At 42.4% G+C, this 17,170-nt stretch overlaps 1 protein-coding gene across 7 annotated transcripts in view; it reads right to left on the minus strand.

Moving 5' to 3' along the window:
• Nucleotides 1-17,170, minus strand: part of EXOC2 (exocyst complex component 2) — a 154,752-nt gene that overhangs the window by 24,614 nt on the left and 112,968 nt on the right. For 5 of the 7 annotated variants that reach the window (XM_060023750.2, XM_060023749.2, XM_060023751.2 and 2 more), the window contains one exon: nt 8,320-8,461. In XM_060023750.2, the coding sequence (XP_059879733.1) occupies nt 8,320-8,461 (142 nt within the window). Of the gene's footprint in view, nt 1-6,948; nt 8,022-8,274; nt 8,462-17,170 lie in introns of those variants that run through there. The other 2 variants (XM_060023752.2, XM_060023753.2) reach the window with 2 other exon arrangements.

Genomic DNA, 17,170 nt, shown 5'->3' on the forward strand with positions numbered 1-17,170 from the left:
TGCCTTTCCTACATGAACTGTACTTCAGAGTAACTAAATAGTTGATGACATTTTTTACTTTTTAATTTCGTGCTCCAGCTACCAATCATTAGTTTGCAATCTCTAAGGAAACAACAGATCATGGCAACAATTACCCATGGTGCTAAAACCAGTAGATGACAAGTTTATGACAAAATTTTAAAGGGTGGAGCAAGCTGGCAACACTTGAATCCAGTTTTCAATCTTAATATCACAAACATGGAGACAATCAAACGTGATGGACCTGCTGGTGGCAGAAAACAAATTAAAACAAAATTGAACCTGAAACTGATAAGGCTTCTTTATTAACCACAAGTTCATAGGAAACACAAGGGACAGAGGAACATGTGAAATGACACCATGAGGAAACAATAAGAAAAATTCAGAAAGTGAGAATATAAGAACCACCTGATTTAGTCAACAAATAAGCTGAAGAGGGGGCCCTAGAGAAAGAAAAAAGAAAAAAACTTCAGAGACACAGCAAGTAAAAGCAACACATAGACCTTGACAGAATCCTGATCTGAGCAAACCATCTAAACTAAAGCTCTTCTGAGAATTCTGGACACTGACTGGATATTTGCTAAAATTAATGAATTATTATTTGTTTCCAGATCTGATAATGGTACTGAGGTTATGTTTTTAAAGAAATCAGTCCTTATCTGATCTGTGTGTAGATGAAATGATCCTTCATCTGGAGGAGGGGGCAGAAGACTGGCCCTGCTGAAGCTGCCACGAGGTCAGGAGCTGCGCTTCCCTGCTCTATTGTGATAAATGTCTAGGAATGTCCAAAATAAGTTTAAACAATGGCCTTTGCAAAACAGCACGTTAGTTTACCCTGGTGCCAAACAGCTATCAGTTTCAGACACAATAAAATAAATACTTCAACAGATAAAACATGCAATGAAGAAAGTATGTAGGGCCACAGGTCCTCTCAAGGTTAATACGTTTCACACTGAACACCATCAGAGCCAACATTTAGCTTTACTGAAGAATGCTTGGCAGACAAACTGTAACCAAATGTCCGAAGCATTGTATAAACGGTTTCACAGCACTGACACTGATGTATGAAACTGCTTATAAAAAAGGAGAAAATGGCTGGGAAAAAAAGTGAAGTTAAATGATGAAAGTGTGTTTAAAAAAAGATGACTGACTAGGACCATCCTCCTTTGAAAAATGTAACATTGCCTTTCTCTCATAAATAGATGAAATGTAAGTTTATTAATATCTACCTGACAGTATGTTTTAAATGAAATTAAGAAAAACAGTCCAAGGAATTGATAAAACTACTCCTTCTGAGAAGTTCAGTACCGGGAAAGACTACTGACTTGGATGTCTCTCTTCAAAGGTGGAGTTCACGCGACTGGCATCTGTTTCGATCAGAAGCAGATGCGATAGTGTGCCAAAGTACCCCATGACCAGGGCGCAGGAAACCTGCGGAAGACAGGCACGAGAGGACAGCCGTGTCACTGGGCGTTACCACCTGTGTTCCACATTCGAGAAGAGAAGAGATTTCTAGAGTGTCCAACAAACAGCACCAAGAATGTGACGCTCGTAAAGGCGCCCTCAGAATTCTGCAAGCCGCAGTCTTCAGAGTAATTCTGGAAAGGTGAAATGACATTCGGAGACCTTTGGTGTGAGGATTTTTTCATTTTACACATAGATATAAAATTTTATAATATTCTAATTATTTCTGAATGGGTAGTCCACATGTTATTTTTGGTAACAGTTTTCTTATGTAATCAACCAAAGTTCTCTTCTTTAACATTAGCTGAATTAAGAGACAATTCAATGCGACATTCTGTTGAAAATACCTACCAGGGTAAAAACTAAACTGTAAATTAGTATTTTACTTGCTTGAGTAATTTCTGCCGAGGTGTTTCTCATTCACCAACCAACTGATGGACCAAGTCTGTCAGGGAAGGATCTCCCTGTGCTGGGTACCACCAAGGGCTGCAGGCATGGAGGGGGGGTGGCCTGGGGGCCTGGAGACAGTGGGGTGGGGCTGAAGGGGAGCGTGGGAGGGAGCGAGGGCCTGAGGGCTGCCCCCCACCCCCGAAACCAGAGGCAGGCTGTGGGCTGCGGAGGGAAAGACGTCTTTGAGTCCCCTCCTTTTCTACAGACCGTCTCTGTAACTGACCCTTGCACTGCTGGCCGCGGTATTTTATTTGCAATAGGAATTAATATTTAGATTCTGAAGTAATTCTGCTTCCTTGTTTATTAATGGGACAAAACAAGTTTTTCGTTTGCTGAAATCAGCTCCTATCTCTTGTCCGCACACCCAGAGCCAGCCACCTCTTGCTGGAAGTTCACGTCTGGTGCTTTAAAGGAGAACGGCGTCTCCCCGCCCTTCTGGTTTGAGTGGGGCTTCCCAGAGGGAGGGACAGCCTTTGTCCACCTCTGGCAGGGTCAGCAGCGCATGGGGGTTTGTCCCCTGCTTCTTCGCTACCCCTGCCTGCGGGAGGTGGGGAGCAGGCAGAGGGGCTGCTTCTCGGAGGGGCTGGGCGAGGGGTCTGGGCTCTCACTCTGACCCACCGGCACCGGCCTTCTCACCTACTGACTCTTGCGTCTTATTCTTCAGTCGGTTCGAAATGTGGACAGAGAAGAAGACTGTTATTCATCGGGATTCCCCAGGCCCCAAGATTCAGACGGTGTTTTTCTTTCTTTCCCTCTGTGCAGGCGGAGGTGGCGATGGGGCCAGAGTCCCTTCTTTCCCCTCCTCCCTGATACTGGACACGACGACTCATCTATCAGGAGGATCCAGAAAGCAGGATCGCAACAGCCCTGTTCCAGCATTTAGTAAACTCCCCGAGAACTTTCAGAAAAAGATTTTCCCTACGTGTGGTTACAGTTTAACAACTATTGAGATGAATGTTTAAATGGAGGTGCTGATTTGATGAGATAAACGGCAGGCAGCCTGGCCACTACCTCAGAGTTCTTCATGCTAACTAAGTGCGATTAGTTAGAGGTAAGTGCAACTAGCTCGCTGAAATACAAGGATCCAATTAAAATCACAAGAGTATTAGGAGAAAAGTGTTGGGGGAAGAAAACATACAATAACCAATCAAGATACTCTTCGCATGGCAGTGGAAATATATTTTCTTTAGGTAACTGCAGAAACGATGATAACTTAAAAAAAATGAGATGATTAGACAGTCAACGAACAGCACAGAAGCTATTTTTCACATTCCCTCCTCCCCCAATAATGCACTGGATTTTAACTTTAAAGGATAAAAAAAATACCTCAAGGGCTCCAAGATGATATAATTTAAAAAAATAAATGGATATAAAAATCACAAGAGAACAACGGATCTATTTTAGTTTTTTTGCCACCTCATGCTGTGTGATCTTTTTCACCAAAACAGCTGCCCTCACACATACCGCCAACCACCCCATAACAAACACAGAACCACGCACCACAGGCACAGACGCCAAGGTTACGACGTGGTCTCGGGAGCTGCCCTGGGGGTGCTGGTGCCAGGGCTCCCCCACAGGGCGGGGAGCAGCGCTGGTCCCTCCTGAGTCCCGCCCTGCTCTCCTTGGTGCCACTGGGAGCAGGCCACATGACTTGAGGGGGGACACGGGTGCATCCCAACTCCCCCGGGTCAGAGCCACCATCTCACCTCACACGCAGCACCACCCTCAGCTTCTCTACCACCTTCTAACCTTGGAAGCAGGAACAACTTGGGAAATGTGTAGAGTGCCTCGGATGTTACCAGACTTGATAATACTGGCTGAATTTGTGAATGAAAGGAAATTCTCTATCTGTCCATGAGAGGAATATTTTCTTACAGATTTTGAGTAGTCTCAGTATTCCAAATACTGGATCTGACATATGATTGATGTGGAAATCGTTCTGCTCCGGGTTCCATGCATCCCACACAAGTAGTCGGCTGACCACGCTAACACCCGGCACTCCACTCACTCACATCACCGATGACATAAATGTCTTCCCTCCTCCTGATAATGTCAATGACTACAATTAATAAAAAGGCCTTTGAGTTAAAAATCGGTTAAGTACTTTACCTTTATAAAAATGGTTAATTTTAAATTCATTTATTAAGTATCTTTAGGAATATATGTAAACTTGAATGCCTTTTAGACAGAACACCAATATTTAAGAGAAAATTTTAAGAAAGATTATTTTTCTTATTCAATATGTTTTAAAGATATGAACTTCCATGTGTATTCATAAATGAAGACTAAGACCATTCTCAATTTAGCTAAAACCTATCGGATGCAAATACTCAGAGCTCTTAATAACTGCAGATAAGAATAACGACACAGTCAGTTAAGTGACTCAGAAGTAACCAGAATAATCTTTCCTGACACATATACAAATAAAGAGGTGAGAATTTAAATATCCAACTGTCAGGTTAAAAAAGCACAGCTATGGGGCTTCCCTGGTGGCGCAGTGGTTGAGAGTCCGCCTGCCGATGCAGGGGACATGGGTTCGTGCCCCGGTCCGGGAAGATCCCACATGCCACGGAGCAGCTGGGCCCGTGAGCCATGGCCGCTGAGCCTGCGCGTCCGGAGCCTGTGCTCCGCAACGGGAGAGGCCACAGCGGTGAGAGGCCCGCGTACCGCTAAAAAAAATAATAATTAAAAAAAAGCTTTAACGAATATCTCTTCTTGAATCGTGAAATTAATCACCTGAATTTTTTTTTAAAAATCACCACAAACAGTATCAGAAACTAAATTTATTGCTAACTACTGCAATAAACAATCGGTTACCTACGTGATTTGTAAAATTCAGTTTTGGATGAAATTTTGGAGATGAAAATTCTAAAGATAATACTAAAGTTGTTAATTGAAATTATTTTGGAAGACTGAAGTCAAACTATTTTGGCTGTTCACCTTACACGAGGTCTCAAAACTTCAGTCATCTTTAAAGAAACTAAAAATCACTATATGACTATGCGAGACTGAAGTTCAGTTGGGGATCACGAAGTCAAAGCTACACCAAGAACAGAACTAAATACAGTTTATAAAAGTGAAACTAAAACCAACAATTTCTAAGAGGCTTTGGAACCAGAGAAATGGTAAATGAATGGCTGACAAAGCAGTGGTGTGTGCGTCTGCTCTGGAAGTTTATCTGAAAGACAGAGCCACAGGCCTCAATGCCACAGGGCCAGCAGAAGCTTCATTTTGTATAAAAAGTGGCCCCGATAATGATGACATCATTTTCTATCCATCACCACTCACGCTGAGGGCTGGGAAGATGGGAAGTGGCAGAGAAAGGACCCCAGGTCCCTTCAAGGCAGGATCTGGACAGTCTGAGTCAGTCACCCATCTGGAGGCAGTGGGACCCAAGACCCTAAGAGCCTGGCACTGCCCTTCCCACACCCTCGTCCTCACAGGGATTGAGCCAGACACACCTCAACTGTCCCTGAAGAGCACAGCGATGCTGCACAGAACTGCTCACATGTCAGGTATCCCTGACATGCACGTTTTAATTCAAATGCAATTGCTCAAGATTTAGGGATGCACAAAGCTTCCACAGGAAGCAAGTGCTAACATGCTCACTTCGGTTAAACAAATATGAACACCCACTGTGTTGTATTTATTAAAAAGTGAACAAGAAGATTAATGGAAACGAGAACATCACGATTTACTTTCCTATCGGAAAAACAACTGAGAAAAATCACTGTGAACCACAGAGCAAGTACTCAGAAGATAAACTGAGGCATGACCCACACGTCACTGAGGCTGTAACCTGTGAACTCCCACCCTCAGCTCGCAGCACAGGAGCCGGGGGCACAGTGACCGCCCACGTGCAGGACTCAAGGGCAGGCCGGGGAGCGGGGGGGCAGGGAAGCTCCCGGAGGAGGCATGGGAAGGGCAGAGTCCGAGGAAAGACTAGCAAGCCCAGAGGAAGCCAGCGTCCCGGGGACGCCAGGGTGCAAGGCTAGGCAGGGGAAGGAGACTGAGGGCCGGCCACCAGCAGTGGGACCGCAGGGCCCGCAGGAGGGCCATCTCTCCCAGGGAGAGGGAGCAGCCCGGGAGCACTCCGGTCACGGAGCACAAGAGCGAGCGTGTCCACGGACCCAGCCATGGCACAGAGGTGGAGTCGCAGGGGTGCCGGAGATGTCGGGAGGACACGAGAGGACACGGGGCCTCACATGGAATCTCTGAGGAACCACCCAGCCGACTTTCTGAAGCTGGGCTGTAAAGAGGAGTGTGACGGGGCTGTGAGTACAGTTAGGGGGACCAGAGCTTAGGGTTCAGTGCCTGATGTCCTAGCCACCCCTCCCCGACCCTCAGGAGGTCATAAGTAATTTGTGTCTTAGGATAGTTGAAATTTAGAAGATGGTAGTAAGTATTAAGCGATAATCATAGGCGAGGCACAGGTGTTATAGGCACGCAAATGACTGAAACTGTTTGCAAGGAGTTAACACATTTAGGATGTGCATGTGTGTGCATATGTACATACGTATGTGCAAGTGTGTGCACACGTGTGTGCACGTGTGCAGGGCCTGCTGTATCCTTCATTTGTGAACTGGGGATTGGTTAACTGCACAAGAGCTTGGTGCAGCAGGGCCCATGTGAGGTAATTCATACATGTCTCAGGGGAAGGAGAGAGGCCCCCAAGGGGAAGCAATAGCCAGGCTGGTCTGCAGAGGCTAGGGGCCAAGCACAGAGCACAGCTGATTACTGGGTATTGTTCCCTTGAGGAGAAAATGGAGAGATTTTATTGAAAAACATCCTGCGATCTGACCCTTGGAATTCTGAACCTTTCAGTCACTGCTCTATAAAAAACTTAAATGATGAGAAGTCTGGGAATGTGAAAGGAATCTCCTCACATCTTTGTTTAAAAATTTCTCCAAAACAGGGAAATAAAAAACAGATACAGAAATACATCTATTACGTTCGTGTACTGAAGAGTTACAAGAGAGATTAAAAGGACCCGAAAACAACCCCCGAGCGGAGCAGGGCCTGAGGACAAAAGTACACATGAGGGAGGATTACCGTCTAAGCAAAGGGAAGGACCTGGGGGAGGATGTGGGAAGTCTGGGCCACAAGAGGCCCAGTGTGCTGGAAGCAGCTGGAGGGGCCGCAGGGGGCGGGTGCCGGACTCAGTGCTGCCCGCTCTGTGGATTTTACCGCGAGTGAGCAGGAAGATGCCGCAAAAATTTTAAGCAAGTTACTGACAGGCTCTGACTTAAACTGTAAAAGGATATATTTGGGATGTGAACTGTAATCCAGTTTGGACACAGAAAAACATGGGTACACAAGAGTCCTGGCATTGCAGGAAAAAGATCAATTATGGTCAGCTGTAAGCAGAAGGCTCGTATGTCTATAATGATGGTGATTTCAGGAATTAAATACCTGCAGTCACATAAAATATTACTGATTTAATGATTCTGGCTCTTAGCTTAGAATTTTGGCATCACTGTATCGTTACCCCTAATATGAAAAATAACAATAAAAACCAAAGGTATTAAAGAGTAAACAATGTTATCACCATCTAATAAAAGCATCACACAACAAAAATGACAGGTGATCACAACAGTTAGTTGAAAGAACGAAGGTAACAACCTGCAAGCAGGTCACTGGTACAGCCACACTCGCCTTGAAGAACCGATGTCTAATATGAACAGAACCATTTCCACATCACGCTACATCGACATAACGATGTTAGTAGGTTGCTTGGCTTTATGTATTCTACAGTACTTCATACAAAGAAACAACTATTTGATCAATCAAAAAGTTTATTTCATTCAACAAGCAATAGTTAGTTCTAAAATATATATTATGAAGTGATTTAAGTGACTTTCATTTGATGTCAAAACGATAATACTGGAACTGTCAGTCATCTTTCTCCAGTTTAATGTTCTTTGTTAAATTATTATAATAATCTTACTCCCATACGTTTTCCTTGTATCTTTCACCTTTTTGGCATCAGTAACTGGGTCTTCCATAGAAGTGACCAAACGTCTTAAGTAAATTTTTTGATGAAGGTTGCAAGGTCATTGCATAAAACTGTCACTCACAGTCTATTATTTCTATGAAGTAAAGAAATATCATAGGAAGCAAGTGTACGTTACTGAGATGATCACACATTATGAGGTGTAATTAATTATTCTCTGGAATTTAAGAATAACTTTAACCATTTTAAGTACTAATAACCCCAGGCTACCAAAAAGTGGGTAAGCTAATAAAAATTTAAATCAACCCCTCAGTAAACATGAAAAAAAAAAAGGGAATAAACAGAAAAGCATCTTCAGCCTGTATTGAGAAAAGGAAATCCATATTTACCCCTCTGGATGCATCTGGAGACTTCAGTAACTTCAAACCACCCACCTGTCGGGGGCAGGCAGTCCTTCCAGTCGAAGTAGCCTGCGTAAATTCCAGGTTCTAAGGAGCCAACGATGGGGTCTGCCTTCAATTCAATGTAGTTTTCAAAGAGTCTTTGGTCCAACTCTTTCAGTGAGGCCATGCTAACCTATAAACACAAAGAAGAGTAATTATGAGCTGTCTGCTTGAGGGTGAAGAAAAAAGTAAAACAATTTAAATAAATACTTCAGTAGATTTTAACAGTTTTTACCAACTTCTTACAAAAAGGCAAGATTTTTATTTTACTTTCAGTAATAAAGACCACTCTAGTGCAGCTGTGTAACAAGATAAGAATTAGTCCTCTGTATAGACCAGGGGCCGTCTTCACAAGAAGGTCAGCCCGCATGAACTAGTTCTTGCTGGAAGAGCGGGTCAGTGTCAGCCCCGTGCGTCCATGCCTGGTCTCACCACCACCCAGGGGCCAAGGACTTGCAGAGGGGGTGGGCTGAGCCCTCAACATGGGAGGAGTGAGAATCTGGGGAGTGCAGGGTCGGGGCTGGCACTAGACTGTACTAGAGGTTGTAGACCATACAATACAGCATGAAAAGATACCAGGAAAAAAGAGCACACCTGTCCTTTCAATGCATACTATAAAGCTATCATAGTATACGTATAATTATAGTAATAATGAACACAATGTAATACTCAGTAAGAGACAGATCATCTCGCTGAAGATAACAGTTAAAACTACAAAGCCTCTGGGAAAAAGAAATTCAGGACATTGGAGCAGGTAAAGATTTTGACAGGATATGAAAGACACTAAACATTTTGAAAAGTAGATAAACCTCATCAAAATTTAAAATTTCTACTCAAAGAATATATATCTGACAAAGATATACACAGATTTCTAACATCACTAATAGAAAGGTAAACAACCCAATTAACAAATGAACAAGTGAAATGAACAGGCACTTCTAAAGACGGTACCTGAATATGAACAGCTAAATGCATAAGAAAGATGCTTAACATCACTGTTTATCAGGGAATGCCAACAAAAGCCAGGAGACGGGCTAAAATAAAACAGAATGTGAAGTGGTAGTGAGCAAGTGGGGCACCTGGACACTCACACGTTGCTGGCTGAGTGTAAAGGATATCCCCACTTGGGAATAGTCAGAGGTTCTATCAACTTATTCCATGACCAGCAATTCCACTTCTAGGTATATATGTAAAATAAGAGAGTACAAATGTCCACAGAAAGGCTTTTACAGCAGTGCCCACAGCAACTTTATTCATAAAGACCTGAAACTGGAAACAACCCAAAGCCCATTACCAAGAATGAGTAAGCAAAATATGTTACCTAAACTCTGCAATAAAAGAAACAGATTAGTAACAGACACACAATTTGGCTGAATCTCAGAAATGATTAGGTCTGAGCAAAAGCAGCCAGACACGGGAGGCTACAAACTGTACGGCTCCACTTCACATGAAGTTCAAGAAAAGGAGAAACTAACCTGTGCAGACAGAAGTCAGACAGCGGTGAGAGGGGTGCCCATGCAGCTGTCCCACTGCATGGGACTTGGCACAAGGAGAACATTTTATATTTTGATCTGGGTGGTGGGTACTGTGCAAAAAGTCACCAATCTAATACACTAAAGACTTATATGTTTTACTGTATATAAGGTATATCTCAATTTAAGAAAAAAGGTTGAAAATAAATGTACGCACAGATAGGTACCAGACAAATGAAACAAAGAGAATCAACGATACTCACCTCATAAATTTTTTTGTGAAGATTAGAAATGATAATTTATGAGCCTTGTGTAGCACATCTAAAATACATAATAAATGCTAGCAGCTATGATTATCATTTTTCAAATGCCCTGTTCATACCATCTGAGAAGCACAGATGTCAGCTGAGTTCACCTGACCCTATTATGCAAGGATGGGGTCTATCACGAACCCACCACCTGAGAGTGATGGATGAAAGTTACGTGAAAAAAAACTCTGTTAGGAAGGAAACCACAGTCCAGTAGGGCAGACAGACAAGAAAACACACGAAAGACAATGTTCACGGAATGTGGCTGATAAGGAAGCAGAGAGAGCAAGAGTGACCAGGGCACTGCTAAGGGGCTGAAAAGCTTCTCAGGGAAGGTGGGGCCTGACGGCTTCCAGGCCAGCCGTCTCTAATGGAAAAGGGGAAAAAAGGGTGCTAATTCAACAGTTATGTAATTAGAAATAGGTTTTCTCACACAGGTTTGAGCTGTGCAGGTCCACGGATATGTGGATTTTTTTCGGTAGTAAATACTACCATACTGTACGAACCCACAGACGGGGAGGGTGGATACGGAGGGCTGACTCTAAGTTACACGACTGGGTGGAGGGTCAGCACCCTAACCCCAGCGCATACGTAGTTCAAGGCCAACTGTAGTTCAACAACCAGTAATAACATGGAGAAATACAGAGCGTGTTAGGAGGCAGCATTTTAGAGGCTTGTGATGATCTACCAGCTCTCTCTTCGGCAGCAACGTGCAGGTCAAGGTGATCTGATGTCACATGTGGTCACGGGGGGTACGTCCAGGAACAAAACGCAGATGGCAGATGCCCTGCTTCCCCGGTGTCTACACAAGGGTCTGTAGCTCACTCAAATAGTTAACGAAACGTAAAATCATCTCATTGTTGTGATTTAATGTTTCCAACTTAAATTTTCTGGTTTACTATTTTAAAAACTTTTTGGAAGGAATACTTCTAAGACAAATAAGTTTCTGAGAAAGAAAAAAACAGTAGGAAAAAAGCCCTGTTATTTTCATTTCAAAGATGACAGAAAGAGTGCATTTAACTGAACCAGCTCTACAGAAATAAACTCGTCAAACTATAATCAGAATCTCTATGCAAGTGAATCTGGATTACTACTTTCAGTCAAATTAATATATTTTTAATTCTTTACAAACAGATGGCTGGACAGTGAACTGACATTCCTTCATGTTACTGAACCATAACTTGTCAAATGTGGACAAAATAAATGCCAAGTAAATAGTTAATTTTAAAAAATAAACCTTTAATCCCTAGTAGAGGTGGCACTATTAAATCAAAAGAGCAAACTGTGATAAAGCAGGACATCCTGTCACTCTGACACAGAAGGACCACCTAGGACTTGCTGTCGGGAGCCACTTCTCCTCATCTTCCTTCTGCCGTGGTTCTAACCTGTGACTGATTATGATCTATATATTCCCCAACTGCTGGTTTTCTGTGAATTTTTATAATCAAGTTAACCAGCTCACATCCCATTAATCAGGCTTCACCTGACTGCAAAAATCCCTCTCCATTTACTTGACTATAGCCTGCAGCTGACTTGGTCACCTACGCAGAACCATCTGAGGGCCACTGGAAAGCACTTTACCGCCACCATCTCCTACACTGGTATAATGTTTCAAAGTGTACTACTCCAGAGTAAGTTAATTGTTTTCCCTGACTTAGTAACAAAAACCAAAAAGAGTTTCTGGGAATGAAAAACAACTTTAATAAAATGTCAACAGACAGCAAATTTCAGCAAGATTAGACATAACAGAAGCAGCAGTGGATGAGGAGAGAGATCTGAAGAAATATTCCTAACCATTACAGAGTATTTAAAGATGAGGGAAAAAACATGAAAGAAGAAGGTAAGAGACATGGAGAATATAAGGTCTGATATGATCCAACAGGAATTCTTGAAGGGAGAAAAGAGTGAACAGGGGAGAATTTTTTTTTTTTTTTTGCGGTACGTGGGCCTCTGATTGTTGTGGCCTCTCCCATTGCGGAGCACAGGCTCCAGACGCGCAGGCTCAGCCCAGCCACTCCACGCCATGTGGGATGTTCCCAGACCGGGGCACGAACCCATGTCCCCTGCATCGGCAGGCAGACTCTCAACCACTGCGCCACCAGGGAAGCCCAAGGGGAGAATTTTTGATGAGGTGATGGCTGAGAATTTTCCAGGACTGCTTAAAAGTATCAATCAGAGTCAAGGCAAAAAGGCAAAAAGGCAAAAAAAAAAAAAAAGTCATACCAAGAGACACATCATAGTTGAACTACAGAATGCTAGAGGTGAAGAAAATATCTAAAAAGTAGCCAAAGAGAGACTGTACTACATCTTTCTCAGTAATGGACAGATTAAAGACCACACAAACAAACAAAAGGAACAGATATGAACAATTCACACCTTGGGTCTAACAGACGCAAACGGAACCTGGTATTCAAAACTGAAGGACAGTCTTTTCAAGCAAGGTAGAATATTTAAGAAAACTTACCATGTATCACCTGCCAAGCAAGTTTCAACAAAGTTAATTAAAAATATGATATTCTGACATCAGAACACTTTAGTCAGAAATCTCTAACAAAGAAAAAACTAACTCCCAATATGGAAACTAGCTGCTCCCTCAATTTGGAAATTTAAAATCACACCTCTACATACTGATGTGTCAAAGGAAAACACACAATTAAAATTGGAACATATAAACTGGACAATCAGAACACCATGTGTTAGCATGCGGCACGCCACTAGAGAGAGGGAAATTCATAGCCTTAAATGTTCATATGAAAAAGGAGAAAGGTTTGGAATCAGTGAGCTGTGTAGACAAAACAAGTAAGCTCAGCACCCAAGTTACTGCCTCAGAAAACAAGGATGCGAAGAGAGATCAGTGAAGACAGAGGTTGGCTCTTGAGAAGATTCTGGCAAAGCTGATCGAAAAAAAGACTAAAATATTAAGCATGCAACATTAAGTATAAAAGGGGGTCATAACTGTAGATGCAGTTGAGATTGCAAGAATATGGAACTATTATAAAACGATTTTATGCCAATACATTTGAAAATTTAGGCAAAATGGACAAAGTCCAAGAAAAACACAGATGACGCAAATTAACAAGAGGAAACGGAAAGCCTGAATGGTTCTTTAACCATTAAAGAAAATGAACCAGTCATTAAAAACTGTCTCACAAAGAAAATACAGCCCCAGAAAGTTTTACCAGAATTCTTCTAAGTATTCAGATAACGAATACTGTAATTCCAACTCTATATAAACTCTCAGAAGAAGAAAAAAGGAGACACTCTAACTTATTTTACAAATTAGCATAACCTACATGCAGCAACATGGATAAACCTCAAAAACAGTACTGAGTAGAAAGAGGAGTCACAGAAAAATGCACGCCTGTGATCCCACTGATGCTATTTAAAACTCAGAAACAGGTAACAGTAAACAACGTGTTAATCAGGAACCACAAAATGCAGAAGTGACTCTACAAGGGGAGGGAGGTGATGCAAATGTGCACCGAGGGTCCTGATCACGACACTGCATTTCTTCAGCTGCAATTTCTTCTAATTCACATCTACACAAGAGCTATTCCTCTGTAGGGATAAAACATTTCATATAGAAATATTTGAAAAGAACTCAGTCGAGAAAAGAAGCAAACCAACATTAGAGTAGTCACAATGTGAGGTGTCAAATGCGACTCCAGCATCTGAAGGAAGCACCACAAGAAGAGCAGAGGACCTCGCCCGTGCGCGCTTTGGGGGAACAGGACAGGGCCATGCCACAGGAGGCTCTCTGTGGGACGAGACACCTGCATCTGAGACGGGAGTTGCAGGATGGTGCAGAGCGAAGGGACTTAGGGCACAGAGCGCCAGGGAGCGAGGCTCCTGCGAAAGCACAGTGGTCGGCTGATGAAGGGCCGTGCCTGAGCAGGAAGAGCCAACCAGGTGGAGACAGGTTCAGAGGACGCTCATCAGCCGTCCCGAGAGATGGAGGCCAGAACACCCCCAGGGCCCAGCTGGCCGCCTGAGACAAGGACGCACAGAAAGGGGCTGGCATGAAGGCGGAGGGCCATTTTGGTTTGGACACAATGACCTGATATACCAGGGGAACTTCCAGCGAAGACGTCTCGTAGGAAACAGATCCGAAGCCTAGAAACGGCCTGCAGGTTAAAGATCACGGGCACCACTGACAAAGGGACGGAGGGAGTAGACGAGAAGAGACTGAGGAGGGCCCGGAGCGCCCGCATGAGGACGGAAATGGGAAGAGGGGTGGGGTAAAAGACAACTCCAGTGGTTGAATTTTAGCTGCCAGGGTTCAAGGTTTTGACTTCGGAACCCACATCCTGCGCCCAAGTGGTGAATCAATGGTTTTACTCACTTATGCCCTGCACATCCCCAACTTTCCAAACAGACTTTGAGCTTCTCTCTCATCTCTGAAACAACATCTATGTGAAAAAACAGCAGCACTACGTACAACGGCCAAGACTTGAAAGCATCCAAGTGCCCACTGAAAGATGAATGGAGAAAGATGTGGTCTCTGTATACAATGGAATACTACTCAGCCATAAAAAGAATGAAATTCTGCCATTTGCAGCAACACAGATGGACCTGGAGGGCATTATGCTTAGTGAAATAAGTCAGACAAATACCGGATGATATCACTTATATGTGGAATCTAAAAAAAGACAACAAACTAGTGACTGAAGCAAAAAAGAAACAGACTCACAGATACAGAGAACAAACTAGTGGTTACCAGTGGTAGAGGGGAGGTACAAACTACTGGGTGTAAGATAGCCTCAAGTATATACTGTACAACATGGGGAATAGAGCCAATATTTTGTAATAACTGTAAATGGAGTTTGACTTTTAAAAGTTGTATTAAAAAACAAAGTTTTAACTAGAATAAATAAAAACAGCAGCAAAAAAAGAGAATTATATACAATTAAGCTAAAAATAATCAAATATGTAAAATATGGTACCCATGGTTCAAGTGACTCAAAAACCTTTAAAACTGATTGCTGTAAAGGACCTTCCCTGGACATATTTAAAAAAATCAAAAACAAAACACCTGTCCTTTCTCCACCTCCATGTTGGAATACCTGAAAGTGATTTAGGGGCTTCAAATAAAACCTCAATCAAGCATTTCATGCCAGACTTTAATGGCCATTATGACTACATTCCTGAGTCGGTCAAAAATCTGCAATTATCCAAACTCTAAATTAGATAATTCCTTTTAAAAGACTGGCACAGGTTAAAATATATGTAAAAAAAAAATTCCTTGGAATTATGTAATTACAGCTACCGCAATAAAATTACAAGCTAAGGTTTATTAAGCATATAGCTCTGGTTTTCCTTTCTCAAAGGTCTCAAAGAGTTAAGGATTTGTGGTTAACCTGGGGTGCACACTTAGAACGCAAAATTCTGTAAACAGTCAATGAGCATATGAAGAAGTGTTAACCTACCAAGCAGAGAAAGGCATGCAGATGAAAATACCATGAAAGAGTATGTTTACCTATCAAATTAGAAACTATAATCAGCGATGATGGCCAAATGTGGTGAGACCGGCTTCTGGAAAGCAATCTGGCAAACCCCACCAGGAGTCTTTGGAGTTGTACTCCCAGTTGTAAGAATCCACTGTGAGGAAGTAAGAAATGTGACCAAAGACTATCTTCCCCTCTCAGTAACAACAATGAAAATAACCAGCAGGAAAAAAGTTAAAATAATAAAAATTAGAAAATGGTACATCTGCACTAACAAATATAAAGCCATAAAACTCATCTTTACAAAAATAGTTAATAAAAATGGAAAAGTGCTCACAACAGAAGAGCCGATAGAAAAAGATACATTCAAGGTAAACAGAATTGGGGAAAATGTTTCATATTTTTTTTATAACATATATACACACAGGTATACGGTATATATAAGACACTAAATTATTATATATACTAAAATAAGACAGTGTTCATCTTTGGTGCATTTAGATGATTTAAAAATTTTTTTAGATTTTCAGTATTTCTCTTTTTAAAAAATGATAATTAGGTCTTACTTTTATAGTAAAGAAAAAAAATGCGTGACTGGAAAAACACTTCCAAGACTTGAGGAAAACTCAAAGGCGCTGGCCCTGCACGTGGAAACACACAGAGTACTCAAGGGCTGGCACCTGCTGTACGGGCTCCAAACAGCACATCCACTGAAGGCCTACAATGGGGCCTATTTTAAAGGACGTAACTTGTAGGGAAAGAGGAGTTGATACTCTGATCTGATAAATTTAATGTTTATTATTTAATGTTGTTTCATCAAGTCCGAAATGATGTACATTAGTCAACCGGCTTCATGTCCTATTCCTTTGGTGTGCTTCCATGGAAACAACTTTGTTCTTTATCTTAATATATGTATGGTGCTTGGCCAGAAAGCATTCTGGATTTAGCACGAGAAAACTTAATTTTGAGTCCTGCTTTGCTCTGCTGTTTACAGGTCAAGGCATTAACCTCTCCGAGCATTTTTCTGCATGAAAAAAATGGAGATAATAATACTTTCCTTGATTACTTCACAGAGCTGTTTTCATCAAATAAAACTGTGTATAAAAATCATTCTAGCTTTAAAGGATGAGTGATGATTAAATTTTAATAAACGCCTAACAAGCGTGATTATGCACGTACTGTTCCTATGTAAAAATTAATTCTACTCTTGAAGATGGGGACTGAGACAAAGGGGACTGAAGAGGCTGGCCATTTCTGTGCCGCTCCTGGTAGAGCTCCTGGCGGAGCAAGAAAGCAGAAGGAACTATGCCTGGAGGACCCCTGGCAAAGTCCCCACCTGCAGCCTGAAGGAGACCTGAGAGAGGTGGGGCCCATCTGGTAGAAGCACACCAGGCAGAGGCCCTCGGTGAGCACTTCCCTCTGAGAGCAGAGCAGAGCCAGAGAACAGATAACCAATGTTCATGGGACCCACGTGCCCTGGGATTGTTCTAGGATCTGGGCCTCCCGAGCTATCTGTCATTTGAGAAAGGAACCGTGAAAAACAGTGGCAGTTGGCAACTTTTATACCTTAATTCAAGAAATATATTTTACTCGATTGTCATCATGAAATTAATGAATT

This window comes from Delphinus delphis, chromosome 10 (assembly GCF_949987515.2).
Source record: "Delphinus delphis chromosome 10, mDelDel1.2, whole genome shotgun sequence".
Taxonomy (NCBI): domain Eukaryota; kingdom Metazoa; phylum Chordata; class Mammalia; order Artiodactyla; family Delphinidae; genus Delphinus; species Delphinus delphis.